At 44.7% G+C, this 25,987-nt stretch overlaps 1 protein-coding gene across 1 annotated transcript in view; it reads right to left on the bottom strand.

The window, feature by feature from the left end:
- Positions 1 to 25,987, bottom strand: part of LOC144783063 (cytochrome P450 2C5-like) — a 524,719-nt gene that overhangs the window by 347,386 nt on the left and 151,346 nt on the right. The window contains exon 4 of the mRNA XM_078662233.1: positions 12,100 to 12,262. Coding sequence (XP_078518359.1) covers positions 12,100 to 12,262 — 163 coding nt within the window. The remainder of the gene's footprint in view (positions 1 to 12,099; positions 12,263 to 25,987) is intronic.

Genomic DNA, 25,987 nt, shown 5'->3' with positions numbered 1-25,987 from the left:
CCGCTGGGGGATCCATTGGAGGGGGTGGCTCTTGGTCCCCCGTTGGGGACTGGGCCATGATCCGACCACGACAGGTGCTTCCATTGTTTGGAGGTACGAGTGGGGGGAGGGGGGTGAGGGAGTTGGGGTTTGGGGTTGGGGGGGAGAGTTTGTTTGTGCCCGCTTCGCTGCTTACTGACTGCCATGTGTGTTGCCGACTGTGTGCTGGTGCTGTGTGCCTTTTATCTGCTGTGTTATTTAAATGTCCACTGCTGGCGAAGGGGGGCGCTTAGGCCCGGTCACATTGCGCATCTTGAGCTGGAATGTACGGGGGCTGTTAGATAAGGTGAAACGAGGGGCGGTCTTCCAGTATGCTAGGAGGGCAGGGGCGGATGTCCTGTGCCTGCAGGAAACTCATTTGCTTGGTACAAAAGCACTGTGCCTCCAGCGCTCTGGGTTTGCACACGCCTATCACTCCGGGTTTACTAGGGGCTCTAGGGGAGTGGCAGTTCTTATACATCGCAGGCTTTCATTTGTACACAAACGCACATGGACAGATACACAGGGCAGATACCTCTTTGTGCAGGGAGAGATCGGTAGCGACACAGTGACTTTCGGTATCGTGTACGCCCCACCGCCGCTGCAGTGGTCCTTGGTGGAGTGGATCATGTCCTTCTGGGATGACATGCCCAATACCCTGTCCATCATCGGGGTGACTGGAATGACGTGATGGAGAGGGACTGTGATCGATGGCGGGGTGCCGCGGGCGTCCGAGACCCCCCAGGGGTTGGGGGACCTGCCACCAGACTGCGGACTTTGGCCACGGGCCTTAACTGGGTAGACACCTGGAGGTATGGACATGGGTCCCGCAGGGATTTCACGTATTACTCCGCGTCGAGAGACTCCTTTTCCAGACTAGATTATATCTTCCTCCCGAGGGTCTTTGTCCATAAAGGGTTGTCCGCTGAGATTCTGCCGAGGGCGCTTTCTGATCACTCGCCAGTGGCCGTTACCGTTGATACAGGCTCTGCCAGACAGCCGTTATGGTGGCGCATGTCGGCCTGGCACTTGGTACAGGATGACTACCGGGCACACCTGACTACTGAAATAGGTCATTTTATGTCTGCCATCATAGGCACGGCGGATTCCCCGGCTACTCTTTGGGAGGCCCTGAAACCCACGTTACGCGGTGTAGATATTTCCTGGTGCGCGGCGGCCTGGAGGGAGAGACGGAAGGACTTACTGAGGCAAGAGGCGGAACTGGAGGCGTTGGAGCGCAGGGGTCTGGAGGAGGGTGGAGGCCCAGCCAGGCGACAACTGGTACTTGCACAACAGCAGTATACCATGGTGTTGATGGATGAGGCACGGCAGGCCTGGTTAGCCACCCGCAGTCGAATATACCAGTGGGGCGTCAAGTCCTGTAAGATGCTGCATCGCCTGTGTCAGGGCACCATGCATGCCCAGCCGCTACCTAAGATCGTGGACCCTGGGGGTGCGCCAATTCTTGAGCCTCCGGCCATCGCCGAGAGCTTTGCGGAGTACTATGGGGGGCTGTATGCTCCCCAGGAGTGTCTGGAGGCTGAAGTTATCCAGCGTTTTATAGACGATCTCCCGCCAAGGGCGGTTTCGGATGAGGTGCGGGACCTCTTAGACCGGCCCCTGTTGGACGACGAATTGGCGGCGGCACTGGCCGAGCTCAACCCGGGCAAGGCTCCGGGCCCCAACGGCTTCCCTAGTGAATTTTTTGGGCGGATCTTAGTCCAGTTGGGTCCCCATTTCCGACCGGTGGTGGAGGAGGCGTGTGAAAGCGGGTCGCTCCCACCGGACTGGCGGCACGCGGAGGTGGTGGTATTTCTAAAACCTGGCAGGCCCCCGGAGTGCCACGCGTCATATCTTCCCATTTCCCTCTTGAACACGGAGGCCAAGATCCTAGCTAAGGCCTTTGCCACCAGGCTCAAGCCGTACATTATGGACCTAGTCCACCCAGACCAGGCCGGGTTCATGCCGCAGCGGTCCACTCGACACAATATCAGGAGGGCCCGGGTATAATATCAGCCTGGAGGTGCTTGGGGAGCAGGCAGCGCTATTCCTGGCTAACATGGACAGGGTGTTCGACTCCCTGAGCTGGACATATTTGTTTGCCCTCTTGGGATGTCTCAATCTCGGTCCGCGCTTTCTGGCGTACATTCGGTTGCTCTACACGGACCTCACGGCCTCGGTGCGCATGGGTGGTGCGGTCTTCCATTCGTTTCCTGTCCGGCGGGGGACGCGACAGGGCTGCCCTCTTTCCCTGTATTTATTTGCGCTCGCTATGGAGCCTCTCGCTGCGTGGGTGCGCATAGACGCCCAACTCGAAGGGTTCAGGTGGTCGGCGGGCCTCACAGATAAAATTGCGCTGTACGCCGATGACGTGTTGTTCTTTCTTACGGATTTACCTCGCTCCGGCCCGCAACTCCTGCTCATTCTGCAGATCTTTGGTGAAACCTCGGGTCTCTACATGAACCCGGGCAAATCCACGCAGTGGCCACTCGGTGGTCCGCAGAGTGTGGGGGATTGGGCGTCTGGCCTCCAGCTGACTACTGAGGGGGTGAAATACTTAGGAGTCTTCCTATCCGAGGATGCTGCCGTCTCCCGCGAGCGCAAACTTACTCCTGTGTGGGACCGCACTCGGGAGGACATGAAGGGGTGGGCCAAGATGCCATTGTCTATTCAGGGCCGGTCTGCCATCTTTCAAATGGTGGCGCTCCCGCGCCTGGTATACCAATTACAGAACCACCTGCACGCGATCTCACGCTGCTGGTTTCGGCACATTAACTCGGCCCTGAGTGGGTTCTTGTGGGAGGGGGGCATGGCGTGGGTAGCCCTGCGGACATGCTTTCTCTCGACGTACACGGGGGACTGGCCACATAGGACGTCCTCTCGTATTACCAAGCGGCGCACCTTCTAGTATTGAACGACTGGTGGTACGGCAGTAGAGGGGATCCGGCTTATGTGGTGGAACGGTACATGATGGGCTCGGCGTCCTTGCATACGCTCTTGTATTCGGCACCGCTTCGGGGGTCCCTCCCCCCGGCCACGCAGGTGGTCTTTCAGGTGTTGAGGCAGGCCCTGCGTAGAATGGGCTGGTGGAATGTCCTTACTCAAGAAACCCCGCTGTGGCGCAACGGTCGTCTACCTCAGATGGATGCATTGACGGGCTTCCGGGGATGGGATGCCATTGGCATCTCTACCCTGGGCGATGTCATGTCAGGGTGTGTTCTCAAATCGTTTGAAAATCTACAGAAGGACTTCGGCATGCCCCGCACCCAGTTTTTCAAATTTCTTAAATTTCGCCACGCTTTAACACCCTACCTGGCGGGTCTGGAGCATCTCCCTGAATTCAGTCCGCTGGAAGCTAAAATATTTATGGGAGAACTGCCCGACAAGAAGCTGTCACGCATATACCAGACGCTCGTGCGACATTGCTCCTCTGACCTGACACGACTTAGGGTCACATGGGAACAGGACGTCGGTGATCTAGATGAGGAGGACTGGGTGGAGGCCTTAGAGAGTCCTAGGGGTGCGGCAATCTCTACTCGCCTGCGACTTATTCAATTCAGATATTTGCACTGCACATACTTTACCAGACAGCACCTGTGGAGGGCGGGTATGGTGGCATCTCCTGACTGTCTTTGGTGTGGGTTGGAAGCGGGCACACTGCTTCAAACGGTCTGGGAGTGCTTAGCGCTATGGAGATTCTGGGATGGGGTGTTCCGATGCCTGAATGAGGTTTTGGCCTGGGAGCTTCAGAGGGATCTTAAGTTTGTCCTATTGCATGTTATGGCAGGGGTTGGGGGCAACAGGTATAAGCGTCATCTCCTGCTGCTCGGCTTAACGCTGGCAAAACGAGACATTGCAAAGGCGTGCAAAACGCCCCAGGCCCGTCATTGGCTGCCTGGAAGAATGGGATGGACTTCTGTATGGGCCTAGAGAAACCTGTCTTTCTGGCCAGGGGCTGTCCCCGAAAGCACTACAAAATTTGGAAGCGGTGGGCAGACTACCGTGGTCTGGACTTGGATCCCCCGCCTGAAGAAGGGGTCCTCCCGTCTCCCTGAAGTGTTGGACTGTATGGTACCACGGTTGGTGGCTAGAGTACATGGCATGATGTTTATATGGTCGTTAAGCTGTGTATAGAGCGAGTAGCGGTGCATGGGGGGTGGGATTGGATGGGGGGGAGTTGCATCTATTATATAGTTCCTTTCCTTTCATTGTGTTATTGTATATCTATGCATACGAACACTGCAGAAGCTGTACTGACAAATTGATGATGGCAGTAGACTCTGGATGACAGAACTTTGCATAATATGTGTGTTCATTTAATAAAATCTGTTTTCAAAAAAAAAAAGGGCAAACACCAGATAGCAAGCCACTGAAGGAACCTCAAGAAAACAAACCACACCATACCCACTATAGAGTAATTTCTCTGACTACCATTTTAACAAAGACCGTGGTGGTACAGGGGTGGCGGGCGGGAAGGTAACAAAAATAAATTGCTTATGTGATTGCCGCGTCTCTCCACTGTCTCTTCCACATTGTGTCCTCCTCCACTCGTCTTCTAGGAAGCACCCAGGCTCCCTTGACAGGGGAGCCTGCCATGCAGCATTGTGATTGGTAGGCACCCAGGTTCCCCTGAGCCAATCACAAAGCTGCAATGAAGCGTTGAGATTGGTCTGAGTGCTGTGGTTCGTGGCTCAGATAGGGTATGGAAGCCTGGGAATGTTCTCCACCCAGGCTGTGACGCAGCATGCATAAAAATAAAATAAATATTGCCAAATCATGTCATTTAAACACATACATTGAATACAAATGTGTTTTTAAACCCTCATAATATTACAAATAAGGATACAAGGCATGAGAAATAAAGTAATGAATGCATTGACATATTGAATGCTTTTTGAAGTGAAAATATTAGTGATTGTCAAGTACATTTAAATATTATCTCATCTAGTGAGGGGCTCACTCGTTCTGATGGGCAGTCTCAGGGAATACAGAAATAATAATTATCCCATTGTTTGTGCATACACTGTGGTGCACAGACGTGTGGGTGGATCAAGGTAAAGTACCATAGTGGACCATAAGGTGAACTGGTGTCGGTAACGTGAGAGGTAGGTGGGTTTGTAATGGTATTATTGGGGGTATACATCAAAATAAAAAACAAGTCGCCACATCACATATATATATATATATATATATATATATATATATATATATATATATATATATATATATATATATATATATATATATATATATATATATATATAAAATAGATAATAAAGAATACTTTTAAGCATAGAGGCCTGCCTTAATGAAACAGATGGCGCAAGACTGCCAGTCCCACTGCTGCTTCGCTGTAAGATGTAATGTCCAGGCAATAGCGCAGCGGGAAGGTATGAGCATTCTTCCAGGTAGCAGCACGGCAAATCTTGTCCAGAGGGAAGTCAGGAAAGCGAGCAGCAGAAGAAGATACTGCTCTTGTGGAATGCGCCTTGGTTTTGGTGGTAAGCGGTTTACCCGCTTTCACATGAGATAGTTGAATAGCAGAAGCAATCCAACGTGCAACAGTTCTTTGCCTAACAGCAGATTCTAACTTAACAGGTCCATACGATACTAGGAATTGATCTGTTCTGCTTAGATGCTTTGTTCTTTGCAAATAGAATTTAAGGCATTTTTTTACATCTAAGGAGTGAAGAGAATTCTCCGCTGGAGATGAAGAATGTGAGAAAAAGGAGCACAGAATTACTGGTTCATTGAGGTGAAACTGGGATGGCATCTTTGGAATAAAGTTAGGATTTGTTCGCAACATTACAAAAACCTCTGTTCAATGCAAGAACGGTTCCTTGATGGTGAAGGCTTGGATTTCACTTACTTTTCTAGCTGATGTAAGTACGAGAAGCAAAGCTACTTCCCATGAGAGAAATTTGAGCTCTGTCTTGTGGATCGACTCAAAAGGCGGCTTCATTAAATGTGACATAACTATATTCAGGTGCCATTCAGGAAGAGGAGGCCTGAGAGGAGGAACATTTCTGAAACGGCCTTTCATAAACTGTTTGATGATGCGAGCAGAGCAAAGAGAAGAGGTGTCCGATTTCTGTCTATATCGAGAGATAGCTGTAAGATGGACTCCTATTGAAACATAAGCAAGACCTGACCTTGCCAGGGATAAAAGGAAAGGCAGGATTATTTCTGGGGTAGAGTTAAAAGGGTGAATACCATTACGATGGCACCAAGAACAGAAACGTTTCCATTTCAGTCTATATGTTTTTGACGTGGATTCAGCTCTTGCCCTGGACAAAATAAATTTACAATCCTGAATGTCTACATCCTTGTACTCAGGTTCCAGGCATGCAATTGCAGAGAAGCCGGATGAGGATGCAGGATCTGTTCCTTGTTAATTGTCAGCATTGTGGTTGATGGAGGAAGGCGAGAAGGGCTAGACTGTGATAGCAGGAGAAGCTCTGTGAACTAGTGTTGACGAGCCCAACGTGGAACAATGAGGAAGAGTTGGCACGGTTCCCTCTTCATTTTCATCAACACCCTCAACGTGTCTGCTAGGTTGTTCTTTATTCCTGGGAGATGCTCCACTTTGATGGTTATCTGATGTTGTAATGCCGATACCCATATTTTCTGAGCTTCCCAAGATAGAATCGGGGATCTCGTCCCTCCCTGCTTGTTGAGGTAATGCACGTTGGTAGTGTTTTCCATGCATATGAGGACTGGGGATGCTTTTATCCTTGGAAGGAATGATTGAAGGACTAGAGAAATCACCCGCAGTTCCAGAAAATTGATATGCATTTTGAAGATAGAGTCTCCATTTGCCACTTACTTGCAGGTCTTGCAGATGCGCTCCCCAGCCTTCCAAAGATGCATCTGTTGTCAGAACAAACTCTGGAAGAGGAGAAAGGAATGACTGTCCCAGAGAGAGATTGTGAGGAGATTGCCACCAAGGATGTGCTTCTTTCATGATCGGAGTTATCCGAACTATGCAGTCGAATGATCGTGATAACTAAAGCCATTGGGCGTCTAATTGCTCTTGAAGTGATCTCATTCTCAGCCGAGCATGAGGAACCATGAGAATGGTGGAAGACAACATCCTGAGAAAGGATTTGAGGAGACGTACAGAAGTGCACTTTCTTCTGTGAAGGTCGTGAGCGAGAGACAAGATGGAGTTCATTCTTTCCGCTGATAAGTATACCTTGTTTTGTAGAGTTTCTATCAGTGCTCCTAGAACGGTTAACCCCTGAGAAGAAACTAGAATGGATATTTGAAGATTGACGCCAGACCCAGAGAACGGAATAGTTGTAGGCAGAAAAGATGTCTTCTGAAGCCTGGCGAAGAGAGGAAGCTTTTAGCGGCCAATTGTTGAGGTATGGGAAGACTTGTAAGCCTTTCAGCCTTAGGAAAGCTGCCACCTGTGGAGCTGAGCGTAGGCCAAATGGAAGGACCATGAACTGATAATGCGCGCCTGCCACCGTGAACGATAGAAATTTCCAATGCTTGAGGTTAATCGGGATATGGAAGTAAGCATCTTCCAGATCCAGGCTTGTTGAAAAATCCAAATGGTTCAGAAGATGTAAAATCTCTTGAAGAGTGACCATGCAGAAGGATTTCTTCAACAGGTATTTGTTGAGTTTCCTGAGGTCTAAAATGGGATGCCAATCCCCCAGCCTCTTCTTTTTTATGAGGAAAAAGGGAGAGTAAAATCTCTTCCCTTTCTGAAAACGTGGAGCAAGCTCTATGGCTCCTTTTTGCAGCATTATTAAAGCCTCCTTCTTTAATAACTGGAGGGTCTTTGGGGAGGGTGATGAGGTGGTGTTGTGGTAAATTCTAGGGTATGGCCATACCTTATTATATCTAGGACCCATTTGTCTGATGTTATATTTTTCCATTGGTCCAAGAAAAGAGAGAGAGGGACTTTCTTTCTGGAATTCAGAGGAGCGGCAGGCGGCGAAGCATCGTACCTGCTTACGGCCTGTGTCCCTAGGCTGAACCTGCTGTTTTCTTCTAGGTTGTCTAGAGTAAGCAGCCTGCGGTGGTGCGCGAGATTGTTGTTGCTGCTAATAGGACGGCCTGTAGGAGATGTATGATTGAGGTTGGTCCCTTTGATAACCTCCTCGAAAGGAATAATTTCCTCTGCCCTGCGCTCCGCGAAAGGGTGTTTTCCTGAATTGTAGCGCCCCTAGGGCCTTAGCAGTGTCCGTATCTGTTTTTATGGCTTGTAAAGTATCATCAACATGCTTGCCGAAGAGTGACTCACCATCAAAAGCCATATCCAAAATGTTCTCGCGTACCTTAGGGCAGTTCATAGTTGCCTTCACCCAACACTGGCATCTCAAAACAGTGGCTCCAGCCAGCTGGCGGAAACCCAAGGACGCAATATCCATGGATGCATCTATAATCGCGGAAGCCGACCTCTCTCCTTCAAGCAGGATTTTCCTCGCTTCCATCTTTTTGTCTTCCGGAAGTAGATCTAAAAATTGGGCAATATCCGATCACATCTGTCAATCATACCTGGCTAGAATCGTAATAGCGTTGGCAGCTCGAACAATTGCCCCTGATGTGGTCATAAATCTCTTTCCAATAATATCTAAACACCTCCCTTCCTTGTCAGGTGGAGCAGTGACGGACGTTAGAGGATTCCTCGATCTCCATTGTGCAGCCTGTGAGATGACAGAATCAGGCTTAGAATTACTTATAAGGCATGCTGGAGCATCGTCCGGAGCCTTGCATCCATCCGTCAAATGTAACGATCAGTCCTGACGAGACCTCCATTCTCACGGGTCGAAACGCCGTCAACGCCATAGGAAATGGCATCTTGTAAATACCCCCAGCAGAAACCTGTATATATTCACCTATTGTCACGTAGTTACTCCTTGGTTCTCACAAAAACACTCGGGACACTCTGCACTCTTTTCTGAAATACTATGTGTGCAATTGTATATAATTGATGAAACCATTGTTTTGAAATAAAAAAACTTTGATGATAAAAACCTGGTATTTTGAACCTTGCTTCTCCTTTTGACATCCCTGTTTAAACCCTCTACTACTATAAATTGCTATTATGCTATGTACTGACTATGTACAATTACTATACCACAGGAACCATTGTTTTCTTGATAAACTAATCGCCCTGGTTTCCACTGTGAGTAGGGTTCCCTTGTCCTTCCCTTGTGACTCTCTCAATTAAAGCATGTAAGCCGCCAATGTCATCTGGCGGAGATTCTACCATTTGAGGAGATGGAGAAGCTGGTGTAGATATGACATAGTCATCCCACTCATCCCCTGTTGAAGCCTCCTTCTGAGGAGGAGTATTCTCAATCTCTCCCTCATCAGAGGTATCAGGATGCAGTTGCAGTACACTAGTATCTACCCTCGGGGACTGTGCGGATACAGGCACAGAAGTATGAGGTGGTGTAGTGACTGGCGGTGGAGGTTGAGGAGGTGGAGGAGCAGGAGCCAAAGGAAAATGTGAACGATAGTCTCGTAACAAATCCTGAAGATCTTGAATCATTGCAACAGGCATGTGAACCATAGGTTCGGAAACTGGCTCCATATATTGCATTTTTGCTTCAGGAGGGGGATATACCTGTTGATAGTATCCACTATAGTCCTCGTCATCATCTTCCTGGTACTTCACATGTAATTGTGATTGACTATATGCTGGTCCAAACATCCCTTCATCATCGGATTCCTCCAGGAATGTTGAAGAAGGTAAAGGAGAAATTATTGCAGGATTCTGCAAAAATTGTCTCATCGACGGTGTTGTCGACGAGAACGTTGTCGGTGGATATATTGGTGTAAGCTGTACAGAAGATGTATGCTTACGGCTAGGCGTGGTGTAGAACATCTCTGTTGATGGTAAAGGTGTCTGCATCGTCAACGAGGACATGATTGGACCAGATACAGCCGTCGTTGGTATCGTCGACGAGATCGTCATCGTCACAGCCGTAGATATAGCCGTCGACCGAACCACCGTCGTCAACGAGGATGTCGGCAAAAAAGTTGCAGTCGTCGTCGCCGATGTTGTCATCGACGATGAAATCGTCGGCGGTAAGGACTCATCGTCACCTGAAGCGTCGTCGGCGGGACCGTCGTCGATGATGGAGATTTCTTCGACGACGGTGAAGGAGAAACTTGTTTTGGAGATGGTTTTCTCGATGACGAAGGCTTAGAAATTAACGCCGTTGGCGCTAAAAGCTTCTTAGAGACAGATACCTTCATGGAATGATAAGAAGAATATTTGTATTTTTTAAGACTTTTCTCCTCAGAAGGAAATGGAAGCTTTCCTTTTTGTGAGGTACTTTCTTCCTCATGACAAGATTTCTTTCATAGCTTTTTTTTTTAAACCTCAGGAGAATGAAGAGATCTTTCTCTCCTTTTAGGTGTTTCTCTAGATGTCAATGAGGTAGAGCTCTCCTCATCCTCAGAGAGAACATCAGATTTTGCCTTAATTTTTTAAGGCAAATCAGTAGTCTACCCTCCCTGTCTTTGAGGGTCTTAGTAGAAAAGGTTCTGTATATTTTGCAATCTTTAACCTTGTGTTGAGGGTAAAGGCAGTAGATGCAGTCCTTATGTGGCTCTTCAGAATGCAGCCTCTTTTTTCGACATGATCCACATGACCCGAAGAGACCTTTCAGACATGTTTGAAGAAATACTGGCAAGACACTTGAAGAAACAGAGAAAAACCGAGCAGAGCTCCCTTTCACACGAGGTACGGTAGAAAATCTTAGGAACCTAGCCTATCTTGGGATTGTTCTAGAGGGTGTCGTCGCCTGATTGGCTGTTGATTGGATTTGGTTCTTTTTTACAAAAGAAGGTGGATAGGCTATGGTACTGACTGTTCATTGCTTGGTAGCCTATGGTAATTTTATCTACTGCTTTTATATATATACCGTGGGACTCCCACTACGACGATGGCGATGATACAAGCATGTGATACAAGCCTGTAAATCTATGAAAGATCCAATACTGGAGAATGAAATGTATGGGGCAACCGTTGACCTATATTGTAATCTTGGGGCAATGTCCAAATGAGTTTACTTGTTTTGTTTGGTGGTTTTCTCTTGTCACTCGGTTTTTCTTGCAAGCCGCCATACCTATATGTGCCATCATTCATTGGCCAATTCTATCCTAGTCGTCAGTTGTAGCGTCCTCTCCAGCCCAGGAGCATGTAAATAAATATGCCACACATGGAGCTCTGTGTTGGACGTCTTTATTCCTCTGCGTACAATCTCACTCTGATCTCTGATTACGTCATAACTGTTAATAACTCCACCTTAGCACCTCCCAACCAGTTACGTACTTCCTCTACTAAGTCCGCCCAAAACCGCAAGGGTCCTAGCACACACAGTCTCATGACACTACAATAAGGTAGTCACTTGGCATACTATGTCACATGTCTTGTGGGATTGGCTAGAACCTAGTAAACTGAAAAATCTTCCAGCATGGTGAAGACGATCGCTCAGCCCTACTGGCAGTGTAGTTCCATGCTGAGGAGCATCAACAGCGATGTGCAATTTAGGAAACAGGGGGGAAGTGTGTAGCAGACATACCCGTTGATAGAAAAATGTTTTTTACTTTTTCATCTGTTTGGCCGAACTTACAATGAGTTAAATGCCTGGGTGACATTTTATTGTAATTAATGAGTTGTTGAATCATTGGCTTTATGCATTCCACGTTTAATGTTTTTGAATAACTATACAAAGTAAAATGTTTATTTATTACTTAGCCCCGCTATTCTGGCATGTATGTGCAAGAAACCCTGTAGCGGGGCAAAAGGTAGTTTCTGCTGCAATTCCATGGTTTCATTGTTGAGACCTCCAAGAAGAAAATGTGCTTATGATGATTCGGAGAAATGCACACTCAAGTATTCGACTGGCACAAAATACCCCAAGGCCCAGAGAACCACAAGGTCCAGAGATTACCTGACCCTGGCCAGATGAATCAAATGACCTAGATTTAAGTAGCGAAATAGAACTAAGGAATTATCTTGAAGCAGACCATTTACATGACCTTATGTTTCTAGAAAAAGCCACAGACCTTTCAAAAACATTTTGGGTATGACATTATCATTGCACTTACCCACTGCGCCATTGACTTTTATGTCTGATGTTAGAATGGCTCGTCCGCTGAATTCTTCGGCGTGGTTCACCAGTGCGTCTTTCACCGTGTTGTATCCGCACAGCAGGACAACTGGCGTAGATCCCATCCAGACGGTGACCACTGGGCCATACTTCTCACTGAGCTATGGGGGAGTTGAGCTTAGTTTATTATTCAATGAACGGATACATCTGCTACTGTTTGGTTCAGAACAATCTTCTCAACTCTTTCTGGACTCTCCCTAAAGGCACTCCCCTTTACCACTTGTCTGGGGTGCCACTACCGGATATTGTAAACTGTACCAGACTACTGAAGCTAAATACAAGACCCCACTATTGGGCCCAGCCCTTTCTACTGTGCTTTTCCATTTTTCTGTGCTCATAGTTACAAAAAAACACAACTCAAATTATTATTATTGTTGCCCTTTTTATAATGTGTATTATTACTATTGCTGTTTTTATCATTTGTATTATTATTAAAATTATTATTATTATTAGAAGTAACAATGCTTGCTAATATATCGCTAATGCCAACAATATTAAGAACAATAATAAGGTGGTGCTATTGTACAACTTATCTGTAATCTTTTGATTGATCACGAAAGGGTCGGTTCTACGCATATTCGAACTTGTGACTCAAAGAACACATACATATATCAGAAAAGAGTACTGGTCTTACTGAGGCTTCTGACCAGAACCTCTGAAAAAGTTAAGCCATTTGGGGTTGTTCCTGTTGCAGGAAGGCCAATCAGTTCCATTCTGCAAGGCCTCCTCACTTGTTTTGGTTTATAAACCTCTGTTTGGAATGCATTGGGAGATCCTCTAAGGGTGAACAACCGTTACAACGAAACTTTTACAACACACTACCATTACAACGCGGTCATTACAACGCAAACTATTACAACGCATTGCTCTGGGGGGCGCTCTAGGATAGGGAATAGGTTAATTTACTATCCAATAACCTTCCCTAGTGTCCACGGGGACTAGAGTTGGAATAGTAAATTAAACTATTCACTATCCAGCACCCCAAAGCGCTATGCGTTGTAATGGACTGCGATGTAAAAACCGCGTTGTAAAGGCAGGCGTTGTAATAGCCTGCACTGTAACGTCATACATCCCCTCTAAGGCATGCTTATTATTTGACTGCTCTCCCAATCTAGCCAGGTTCAGTTTCCCAAGCCCATATTTATGAAGCCTTTGCATAGTTCTTGTGTCCCACAAGGTGACACAAGGGCAATGCAAAGGCTTCAGTAATATTTACAAAGCTACCCAAGGCCTGATTTGTGTGGCCTTGCATGGCTTTGTGAAGAAATCTAACACAAGCAGCTGCTTTTCGATTTGGGAGGCATTCCATGGGTGGAGTATAGGTGCTCCCACGCATCCACCCACAGAATTTGGTGAATTCTCAGATTTACAAATACTTGTAAACCTAGGCATGCGTCATAAATCTATGCCTTCCCAACTGAGGCGTAACGAAGCGAAATATCTCTATTTCTCCTCGCTATTTCCTCTTTCCACGTGCACAGCATTCTGCAGCACACATAGAAAGAGGAAAATGCCTCTAAGAATTGTTTTTGTGCAGGAAGATGTCCCTTGCTGCTCAAACAAAATCCTGCCTGTTGCGCAGGCACCCTTGCACTATTGTGTAAGTATGCCTGCACTGGTGCAAGGCTGCACACAGTGCACCAGCGCATGAGAAGAATAGAAATGCTCCATATCTTTGTAAATATGAAGCATTTCTGCTCTCTCCTGTTCACACAACGCAGCATAGCAACTTTGCTTGCTGCACTGCGTTAAAGTTTCGTAAATGTGCCACCACTCTTTTTGGAGGCACTCGTTGAAATATGTTCGCTTTGACATGCTTAAAATGCATTTCCACAACACCCATATCAAGAGGTGTATGCCCAGAGGCAGGTCAGTGGTCATCTTGAGGTGTATTTTGTATCATCTAGTTGTGGTTCCCTCCATTTATGGCTAATTCAGTGCCTTGAAGTTTATTTTTTAAATGCAGAGAAGTTGTTCTTGAAAACAGTTCCCGGGTCCAGCATTCTCCTCTACAGTCTCCTCTTCTGAGACTGAGAGAGCAGTTCAGACTCCTCATGTCAAGGCTCCTGGGCTCAAGTGGTCATTTAGCAGTCCCACGTCAGGATCTGCTAAAAGGATGGTGTGACTAAGGTGTGACATGGAATGCTCCTCAGGGGTGCCTAGTAGTGAAGAGAGAAGGTTTAAAGCAAGAAATGCAAAGATTAATGCATAAATAACTTGTTGTTACATGTATGTCCACTGCCCAGTCATACCTAGCCAGTCAAAGTCCTGCATGCAAAAAAATTAGTTGTAAAATAGGAATGGTGATGACCAATTTGAATTAGCAACAAATGCTTTACAGCACTACCGCTCCAAATTCCGCCTTGTCCCTGGTATTAAAAGAGGTGTCCTTGTAGGAGGCTGCTGTCCTAAAGACAACCTCAATGGACAATGCTTTAGATCCTAACTAAATGTGACGTAGTTACTTTGAAATGGAAATTGTGCCTGCTCTGTGTTGGAAAACCGGTAAACAACCTTTACAACGCAACTTTTACCACGCAGTGCCTTTACAACGCAACTTTTACAACGCAAACTATTACAACGCATTGCGCTGGGGGGCGCTCTAGGATAGGGAATAGGTTTAATGTACTATCCAACACCTTCCCTACTATCCACGGGGACTGGAGTTGGAATAGTAAATTAAACAATTCACTATCCAGCGCCTAAAAGCACTATGCGTTGTAAAAACCGCGTTGTAAAAGCATACGATGTAAAAGCATGCATTGTAATGTCATACATCCTGGAAAACCCTGGAGAGAACAGAATGGGAAGCCAGACACTACCTTGTTGGCAATGAAGTCCTTGCAAGCTCCTCTTTTAATTGTGAATCCCCAATTAGGTAAGAAAGTGAATGGGAGTGTTACAAGGATCCACCTGAGGGAATTATCGGTCATCATATAATTAATTTTGTGTATGGGCTAGTCAGGAACAGTATGAATGCCTAAGGGATGAGAAAACTCATTCAGAAATGTCCCAGTTGGGGTGTGGCCTGAGCTAGTATCTGACATAGCGCACCTCTGCTAAATTGCAGGGCCGGGCTCCCCAAATTTCCTCACCCACCAGTACAGAGGAACAATATTCATAGAGTATATGAAAGCTTGACACTGGGAATTGCAACAACTTTTGATTGAGGTTGGAAGAGTGGCATAGAAGAAAGAAAACACCACTGGAAGACGCCTCTCCCTGATACCACGCTGGATCAAAATGGCCACCTCATCCATTCAGCGCATCAGGGAGAAGCTGCTTTGAGGTCATATAGCCTAATTTAACTACGATGGTGCGCGAACAGCAAATGAGTGAGGCGATCTGATCACCTAATGTGCCTAGGAGTGATTTTGCCGCCCCCCTCTGAGCTGCATCTACAGTGAGGGCATTGCAGGGGGCTGAGTCTGAATTCTTGCTGGTTGTTGCCGACAGCAGTTAGGGAGTGACCAAGGACATGCGCTGTGGCGTGGATGTTATGCGACCACCCTTCCCTACTGCGCACACAGGTGATCTGATTCTTGGAGTGGAGAGTGCTTGGAATCCATCATAACATCGAGAGCCGATAAATGGAGGCTCTCATCAGTGAACCTCAAAAAGTGAACTATAAACCTGTGAGTTTAGTCAGCTTTGTAAATGTAAATGAGCTTATATAGCGCACAGCTACCCGCAGTGGGTGTCCCGGCGCTTGCTTAGGGAACCCTTCCTGGTATTCCCCTGTGAGATAGCAGGGTATCCACAAGGTGAAAGTCAGGCATCCCGCCACGAGGGGCCGTTGTGGAGATTAAGCAAGCTATTGCCCAGAGTCGCAGAGTGTGAACCCGTGAGTCGAGGAGGCACTGGGGCGAGAATGATCGAGTCCGTGGAATTTTTAGCCCAAGACCCGCCGAGGCGGGGAATTGAACCCTGGTCCAGGACCGATCTCAGCTTCCGGGTCTGCTGCCTCTCACCCCTGAGCCACACTTCTCCACACTTTCTGCCTGTTATGCTGATTCCTGACACCCATTCATTATTGAGCACTTTATAACATTTGCAGAGCCGAATTCTCAATGACTTCCACCAGAAGTCAAACTACCAAAGCAACTTTCATCAAAGAAATGTTTATTAGCAAAAATTGAAAAATGGGCATACAAGACACAATCTATCTACTGGAAGTGACGATACTGAAGAAAACTGAGCAGACATGACCTCCCCACCACAAGGGGTGACGTAAAACTACTGTTGCAAGAATTTAAAAAAGGAAATTTCTACTTTATGAACTGATTTTGCAAAAGCCACAGTTTGATCTTGACTGCTCCTAAAAAAAGACAGAAAGAAGGCGGAACGTCGACCCGCCTGCTGCAAGTGCAGCAGGTACACACAAAAAAATAAAATGGCATGCCAATGCCATTTTACTTATCAGTGCAGTGTGAGTGCAGGGGGCGGGCTGATTCCTGCGACTGCAGTGTGCATGCCGGTTTTTCCAGCTGGTTTGCTACAGCCAGCCCTATATGTGCAATACGCACCCAGCAATCCCATGGCTGTGAAACAGCCAGAGATGTGCTGACACTCGCCCTGAGCCTTAAATGAGCACTGGCTTAGCCTGCTCTCATCAATCCTGGAGCTATTCACGTGCTGAGAGCAGCTCCAAGATTGGTTGTTGGCGTTCCACTTAGCAGGAAGGAAGTCCTTCTCTTTCCTGCTCGAGGACGCTGATATGGGGAGAGAAGTGCCGCACCAGGAGGAGAAGTAAATATGGTGAGTTTGGCGCCATCATGCCTCACCATATTTTTTATTGTTGTAGCGGCTACTGAAAGAAGCCTGGACCAAGCTGAAACCAACCTTATGTAACAGGAGCACAAACACGAAGGACTAACAGAGTGGCGGCACTTGAGACCCAACAGGCAATTCTGTCTGGAAAACATAAGACCATTAAAATAGTTTGTGATGAAATAACCTAAGGGTCAAAGGCATTAGCATCTCAGTGAGCAACTTGGAGTTGGCAAACATGTATAATCTAGACTTCAACATATCTTGAAAATACTAGATTAAAAAATGGTCTTAGACCATTCTCATTGATTTGATTGAACAACTTATAAAGTGTGAACAAATGCCCGAGGGCATCAAGGCGCTAAAGCATTTAGTCTACTGGGGAAGGAGAGCATCATCCCTATACGAAACGGACATTAAGAGGCAAAAAGCCAGGTCTTCAATGACTTACGGAAATGAAAAAGGACTACTTCCAAGCTAGAGACGGATTGAGGGAGAGGGTTCCAAAGCTTTGATGCCGCCACAGCAAAGGCTTTCCCTTCCCATCTTGCCCTCCGAAACCTAGGAATAACCAACACATTTTTAGAGCAGAACACAACTGTCTAGCAGGAACATATCGTTGAAAGAGATGCCTAACTCCCTCAGGGCCTGAGTTGTGAAGTGCCTTATGAACAATGCATAAGGTCTTAAATACAATTCATTTGGCAGCCGGGAGTCAGTGCAGTTTGAAAATAGCAGCAGGGACTGAATGATATTTAGGAAGATCCAAACTGAGTCTTGCTGCAGCATTCTGGACAAGCTGCAGCTTATCAAGGCCTGTCTTATTTGTGTCCAGGTAGAGGGCGTTACAATAATCCATCCTGGACATTATCCGTGCCACAGCCGCTTCTTTACGCGCAGAGAGAGAGAAAGAAACGGAAATACCTTCCTAAGGGTCTTAATAACCCCAAAACAAGATGATACTGTCTTATTGAACTGAAGATTAAAGGACAATTTGTTGTCAACTAGGACACCAAGATTCTTTGCCGAGTCAGCAAGGCTGGGACATTGACCAAGCTTTACTGGCCACCAAGAGTGGGCTCAAATTTATTGTTGACTGCCAAAGATGAAAATCCCGGTTTAGTCCCCATTCAGTCGGAGGTAATTAGTGACCATCCAGGTGGCCACAGTCTGTATGCAATTGTTAAAATTAGCCGCGGAGGCCTCTATATCCTTTGTTATAGACACGATTATCTGTGTATCATCAGCATAGGATAACACCTGCAACCCAAAAAATCTAATCAGTTTAGCCAGCGGGGAGTCATATATACTAAACAAGGTAGGGTTCAAGTAGGAGCCCTGCAAAAACCCACACATAATGGCTATGGGGTCAGAGTAGAATTGGTCCACCACCCCTTTCTGTGACCTATCCATCAGTAAAGACGACAGAAGATTCAAAGCTAAGTCTGTGACCTCAATTTCATGTAGGCGGTCAATTATCGTGATGGGAGAGATGGTATAGATGGCCGCGGATAGGTCCAACAGAACCACCACTGCAGCCTGCCCAGCATCAACCATGGTATGGATGTTGTTGACAGCTGATAGTAGTGCAGTCTCGGTCCCATGGTTATTCCTAAATTCATACTGAGAAATGACCAGCGGATGCTGTTGTTCCAAATAAGTCACGAGCTGGGCATTAAAATGTTTCTCCAGGATCTTGGCGGGAATAGATAGTAAAGAAATAGGCCGATCATTTTTCATTTCAGAGGGGTCCAAGTTGGATTTCTTAAGCAGAGGCTTAACAATGGCAGTTTTTCAGCTTTGAGGCTAGCATCTAGAAGAAAATGGCCTAATTGAGAGTTGCTGTAAAATGGGGAATAACAATATCCCCTCCCAACTTCATCAGTTTGGGAGAGCAAGTTCAAGTGGGGAGCCTGCTGTAATACCTCAAAGAAGCTGGTTGGTCAGCTCATAGGATAGAGGGAAAAAAGCAGAAAGACGAAAATCCCTCTTCTTAGTCTGTAGGGAACTGGGGGATGTGAGATTAGTCTTTTGGGCAGAAATGGAGGGCTCTGAATTAAGTCTGTCAAAGGAAGAGTAAATCTCAAAAGTTTTGGAATTAAAGAATTTGGCCATACGATCACAGAAGTCCTGGGAGCTCTCAGTATTGGAGTAAACAGAAGGTATGGATAAAAGATTGATCAGTTTAAATAAATCCCTGGAGGACTTGATTGTTGAGATCTTCTGATTGCAGTATAAGGATTTCTCTAGCTTAATGGCTGCTTTGTATTCTGCCAGCTTGGCCTTATAGCTGGCTCTTTTGAGTGGGTCATAATGTTTACACCAAAGGCGTTCGTGGCGGCGACAAGCTTGTCTAAGTATTCTCAGCTTCTCTGAGAACCGGGGAGAGGTGGGCTTCTTCCTACATACATAAGATTCTTTAAGGGGAGCAAGAGAGTCAATAGCTGATGTAAGCCATGTTGAATACCCTGTAGTTGACAGATCAGTATAATTATAGTCAGTCCAATTTTGATTGTTAAAGGCCAATAGAAAATATTCCTTACTTATACCTTTACAATTTCTTTTAAACACCTTTTTAATACCCATTTGGGGCAGTTTCATGTGTGGCTGGGAAGGAAAGGTAACAAGCATTGGCATAGCCAATAGGTCTCGCCTATGGGACCTTGTTAGTATTTAGTTATGCAGCACAATATCCTTGGTGCAACAACATCAACTGTTGCATGGCTAAACACTTATAAGGTCCCAAAGGTGAGGCCTATTGGCTATGTCAATGCTTGTTTTCTGTAGGCACAGGAAAATTAAGTGACGTGCTTAGAATCACAGAATGTTGAGCCAACACAGAGACTCGACCCAGTGTATGTGCAAAACCATAGGTATATATATATTTTTTTTACCATGCAACTTACTATCACAGTTTTGCAGCTTGATTGCAATATTGTGTCTTTTGCTCAGCACTGCATTTAAACCTATACACACAGAGCTTACTAAGACAGATCAGTGAGGTTATGTGGTCATTGCATGTGCAACTTGCAGGACTCACTGACCTGCAACATAGCCCGTTTGGTTATGTGCCTGCTGGAAAACATCCACATGTTAATACTTTGACTTCCCCCAAATCATTGAAGAGGTTTGATAAGCTTTAATACATTGTTAAAATAAATGCTATTGAATTGGATGCAAAAAAATTAACTTGCTCCTTTAGAATGCCATGAAGAGTCCAGTGGACACAAACACCGTTTTATCGGTAGCTGGCATATTTTAGTATTAAATTAAGTATGAAAAACATTCTACGAAGCGGGCACTAGCCTCTTACAAGACTCCAAGACAGTGTTCCAAGGAGTCTGAACTGTACCTGAAGAACCCTCGGATACCATGCTACTTATTTCATAATGGACGTCAAGGTCCTGAAATACTCCTTACAGGTAGGTATATCAATACAACACCCCAATACACATGGTCCACCTTTCCTTCTTCACCTTCTGTCACAAACTTCCTTCTCTAGAGTCCTGGGTGTGTGTCCCTTTAACATCACCATGGATGTCATTTAGAGATAACAGATGGTACTCTTTTGACAGCCCTTTTGGCACTGCAGTGATACCCTGGTCTATAGGGTCATAGGGCCAGTAGAAGAACTAGAAGTGAAATGTAGGTCGCCCTTCTCATTCAGGAGCAAAAAGGCGGCTGCTGGGGGGCTAAGCGTGATGCAAGCATTTGATCCTGTGATGTCATCAGGGTTAAAAAGACAGGTGATCTCACTTCTGTCACTCCAGTAAGCTCTGCGCGCCAAGTGGCCTACCATGAAGCGCCTTGAAACGTACCCTTTTCACATCCGAATCACAAGGCTGAGTACCACATTTAATAACGTCTACATTATGTTGTATAAACTGTTAAAAGTCAGCGTTTAGTCATTGGGGAAGACCGCTCTAATAAACAAAAAACGTATTCCAATTGTTCCTGTTGCTGACAATAACTCAGGACAGCGGCGCTACAGTGCGCATTCATTCCTCGAGTGCGCGACGGCACACTGACAGATATTATCAATAAGCAATGTACTGTTTAAGTCGCGCCTGTCACCAAAATGTTTATTAGCTCAGCGACGCTGCAGAGGTTTGCTGTGCATGTTGAGAAGCCGCCATGAAAAGCGATGGGGGCAGGTGGGCCCAAGAGCGGGAGATGAGGCGAGAAAGGGGGAGGGCGGGAGAACGGGGATGAGAGTCAGAGGGCAGGATGTAACAGAACAGGGAGAGAGAGGAGACCACAGGGGATAAGAAGGATTGACTAAACAACATCTTTCGGACGTAGCTATCGGTGGTGCAGGTGCAGTGCACTGGGGCCAAGCAGAACTAGGACCCGACTAATCGCTTATCAGTTTACTTTACCATCTAACCAGCAGCTATAAAAACCCTGTTCCCTGCTTGCACTAGGACAGACGGCAGCCTTAATAAGGTACTCCATTCTCTGTACACGTACAACCATAAAGGGGGGTTACAAAGAGGAACAAGTTTTCTGGACCCGAGCAAGGGGAAAACAAAGGAACACAAGCATGCGAGTGGTGCGTGACGTGCATGGTGCGTGCTGCGCTAATTAAAAATAGATGGCCCCTGCTCGTCACCGCTTGCTTAGGAAGTGGGCGGATACATGCAGACGCCTTTGACCAATTGTGTAATGTCTTTTTTAGAAAGACACATGCAAAGACCAATGAAAAAAAAACCCACGGTGCACAGACATAATATCGACTCCAAAATATCGTCTGGACAGAATATCGAGTTTTAAATATCGTTTGGAGAAAATATCGACTAGACAGAATATCGACAGCCAAAATATCGTTTTTAAGGTAAGTGAAGTAATATCGACTGTAAATAATATAGACAGTGAAAATATCCAAGTATATAATCTAGATAGTAAAAAATATAGTTTTTTAAATAATATTTAATTATTTATAGTGTGTTTATGTTATAATATGTGTGAAAAGTGTCAATTTATTTTATTATTTTTTTTAATTAATTATTTTTTTAATTATTGTGTAATTTAATTCTGTAGCGGGTTGTGGGTTTATAGGGGAATAGGGTGGGAAGTAATTTAATTATAATTAATTAAATATGTAAATGTATTAATTGGTAGTAATAATTAATTAATTGGTAATTAAATAATATATGTTAATTATTTAAAATTTAATTGGTAATTAATTTTATTTAATTGATTAATTGCTAATTATGTCAATTAAAATAATTTATTTTCTCTAGCGGGTTGTGGGTTTATAGGGGAATAGGGTGGGAAGTAATTTAATTATAATTAATTAAATATGTAAATTTATTAATTGGTAGTAATAATTAATTAATTGGTAATTAAATAATATATGTTAATTATTTAAAATTTAATTGGTAATTAATTTTATTTAATTGATTAATTGCTAATTATGTCAATTAAAATAATGTATTTTCTCTAGCGGGTTGTGGGTTTATAGGGGAATAGGGTGGGAAGTAATTTAATTATAATTAATTAAATATGTTAATTTAATAATTGGTAGTAATATTTAATTAATTGTTAATTAAAAAATGTTTGTTAATTAATTAAAATGTAATTGGTAATTAATTTTATTTAATTGATTAATTGCTAATTATGTTAAATGAAAGGGGTATTTTTAGGGTTCAGGGTCAGTTTTTAGTTTTTGGGTAAAGGGGTATTTTTAGGGTTCAGGGTCAGTTTTCAGTTTTTGGGTAAAGGGGTATTTTTAGGGTTCAGGGTCAGTTTTCAGTTTTTGGGTAAAGGGGTATTTTTAGGGTTCAGGGTCAGTTTTTAGTTTTTGGGTAAAGGGGTATTTTTAGGGTTCAGGGTCAGTTTTCAGTTTTTGGGTAAAGGGGTATTTTTAGGGTTCAGGGTCAGTTTTCGGGTAAAGGGGTATTTTTTGGGTTCAGGGTCAGTTTTTAGTTTTTGGGTAAAGGGGTATTTTTAGGGTTCAGGGTCAGTTTTCAGTTTTTGGGTAAAGGGGTATTTTTAGGGTTCAGGGTCAGTTTTCAGTTTTTGGGTAAAGGGGTATTTTTAGGGTTCAGGGTCAGTTTTCAGTTTTTGGGTCAAGGGGTATTTTTAGGGTTCAGGGTCAGTTTTCAGTTTTTGGGTAAAGGGGTATTTTTAGGGTTCAGGGTCAGTTTTCAGTTTTTGGGTAAAGGGGTATTTTTAGGGTTCAGGGTCAGTTTTCAGTTTTTGGGTAAAGGGGTATTTTTAGGGTTCAGGGTCAGTTTTCAGTTTTTGGGTAAAGGGTTATTTTTAGGGTTCAGGGTCAGTTTTTAGTTTTTGGGTAAAGGGGTATTTTTAGGGTTCAGGGTCAGTTTTGGGTTTTTGGGGTACATATACAATATTGCCTATTATTTAATTAAATGTTGTTACTATATATATATGTTTTAAGAAATATGATTAAAAATATATATATTTTTTTACTTTCATTAAATATTTAATTATTAAAAGTTATTTTAAGTATTGTTAATTATATTTTAGTAATTAATTTTTTATATTAATGTAATTAAACATTGTTTTTAGTAAAGTCGATATTTTTTACAACGATATTTTTGTAAACGATATTTTGTAGTCGATATTTTTGTACTTACCTGTTTGTACATACAAACTCGATATTTTTGTAGTAGATATTTTCACCTCGATATTTTGGGTACTCGATATTGTGGTAGTCGATATTCTTTCAGTGATCCAAAACCCACACACAAGCGTGTGGAAAGCCCAGAGCGATTCCAAGAAGTTGTTTTCCTAGAGCAGCGCATGCGCGCTGCACTAGGCTCGACCTAAAAAGGGACAACATGATGGCCAGACCAAGTGAGGGGAAGAGGTTCATCCACCTTAAGACAATGGTCATTAGAGAAAATGGCATCAAGGATGTGCCCAGCATTATCAGTAGCTGTCTTTACTAATTGTTCAAGACCACAACATAACATTGCCTCTTTATAAACCTGCGAAACTTTACAGGAGTCCCTGTCAAAATGAAAGTTAAAATGTTTCAAAAGGGTAAGGTTTTGTTTTCCAAGATAGGGTTCAATGAGGTTAGCGAACTCCATGGTAAAAGAAGACCTAGATCCTGGTGGCTGATAAACGAAGATTCCAGCAAAGGATTTGGTCGGAACACATTTAGGGCCAGATGTAGGTAGCCTAATACCGGTCGGTAACGGCCCAAAATCGGTAATTTCGGCCGTTACCGACTGGGAACCATGAAATGAGTTGTAGGAGCATATTATTTACAGAATCGGAAAACATGAGCCGGTAAAAATCCGACTCGGTAAACACGAGTCGGTATTTATACCGAGGCGGAAAATACTGATTACATAATTACCGATTCCTTATTTTCCGAATCGGTAAATAAGAAACGGTAAAAAAAGTCATGGAGATGTAGGAAAGCTCAAAAATACCGAATTCACGGAAATTCGGTATTTATGAGTCAGTATTTAACATGGATTGAATGCAGGTGGTAACCAGGTGAAGGCCATAAAAAGAGCCCCAAAATGCACCTCTGGAACCATAATGGCGGCTTTTTACGTCATAGCAATAGCAAGGCGGCAAAGACTACAGGCAGCAGAAGAGAGAGAATGGCAAAGGGAGGAACAAGTGTACAGGCAGAGGATAACACTGTTCCAACTGACAGAGCCTGAAATACTCCAGAGGTACAGGCTACACCCCGACACCATCAAGGACTTGATCAGGGACCTACACCCACTCCTGGAGCACCCAACACCCAGGGCCCACGCCATCCCACCCCATGTCCAGGTGCTATGTAGATTACACCTGCTGGCCTCTGGGAGCTACCAGAGTGTGATAGCTGCAGTGGGTGGTGTGTCCCAGAGCTGCCTGTCCCGCTGCTTCAGGAGCTTTCTTGACGCCATGATGCAGAGGATGGAGCATTACATTTCATTCCCTGCTACACCAGTAGAACTAGCAAAAACCAAGACAGACTTCTATCACCTGGCACACTTCCCTCACGTGATAGGCTGCATCGATGGCACCCACGTACCACTCTGTCCACCTGCAGCAACAGAGCACATATACAGAAACCGCAAGTCAACGCACTCCATCAACGTACAGGTCATATGTAACGCAGGGAACCTCATCACAGACATCGTTGCGAAGTTCCCCGGAAGTACCCATGATTCATACATATTCCAGAATAGTGGAATATACAGACGCCTACTTGCCGGAGAATTTGGAAATGGATACCTGCTAGGTAAATCACATTGAGAACCAAAAGGGGATAGGTCCATAAACACGTAGTGGGGGCTAGACCTTATATTTAAATTGTAAAAACACGCAGTGCCCACCCCAGAATTATTCATTCAATATTCAAGAAGGGTAAGAAACCAATTTATTGTAACCACCCTTAGACAGCATTACTCAGTGTCTATCATTTTATGCTTTTTTTTAAATTTTCAAAAAATCATAACAGAATAAAGGACTACGTATTGGAATATTTACAAGCCTAAATACACTTTGTACATACATCAAAAAACAAACATTATTTACACACTAAAAAACGTTTCTGCATCAAACATTACAAAAAAATATAATTACATCACAACCAACAAATATTACAATAAAAAACATGAAGGAAAATGATTTCGAAGGGGGTATAAGCAACTTAATAGCTTGTAAACGCTTAAATACTGGACCAGCCGGTCCTAGTGTTGTGAAGTTGACAATTTATTCCACCAAAAAAGCATAAAATGATAGACACTGAGTAATGCTGTCTAAGGGTGGTTACAATAAATTGTTTTCTTACCCTTCTTGAATATTGAATGAGTAATTCTGGTGTGGGCACTGCGTGTTTTTACAAGGTAAATCACATTGACACACCATGACACTCACAGCAGATCTACGTATCATGTACATGCAATTAATGTCATTCTTTCTCCCCCCTAGGCGACAGTGCATATGCCCTGCGGTCCTTTGTGCTCACCCCCTACCTCAACCCATCCACCAGGAGTGAAAGGCGGTACAATGTGGCTCACAGATCTACACGCAACGTTGTGGAGCACACATTTGGACTCCTTAAGAGCAGGTTTCGC

The sequence above is a fragment of the Lissotriton helveticus genome, chromosome 9 (genome assembly GCF_964261635.1).
Source record: "Lissotriton helveticus chromosome 9, aLisHel1.1, whole genome shotgun sequence".
Classification (NCBI taxonomy): domain Eukaryota; kingdom Metazoa; phylum Chordata; class Amphibia; order Caudata; family Salamandridae; genus Lissotriton; species Lissotriton helveticus.
The sequence above is the reverse complement of the archived record's forward strand: the minus strand, read 5'-3'. Positions and strand labels throughout refer to the sequence as shown.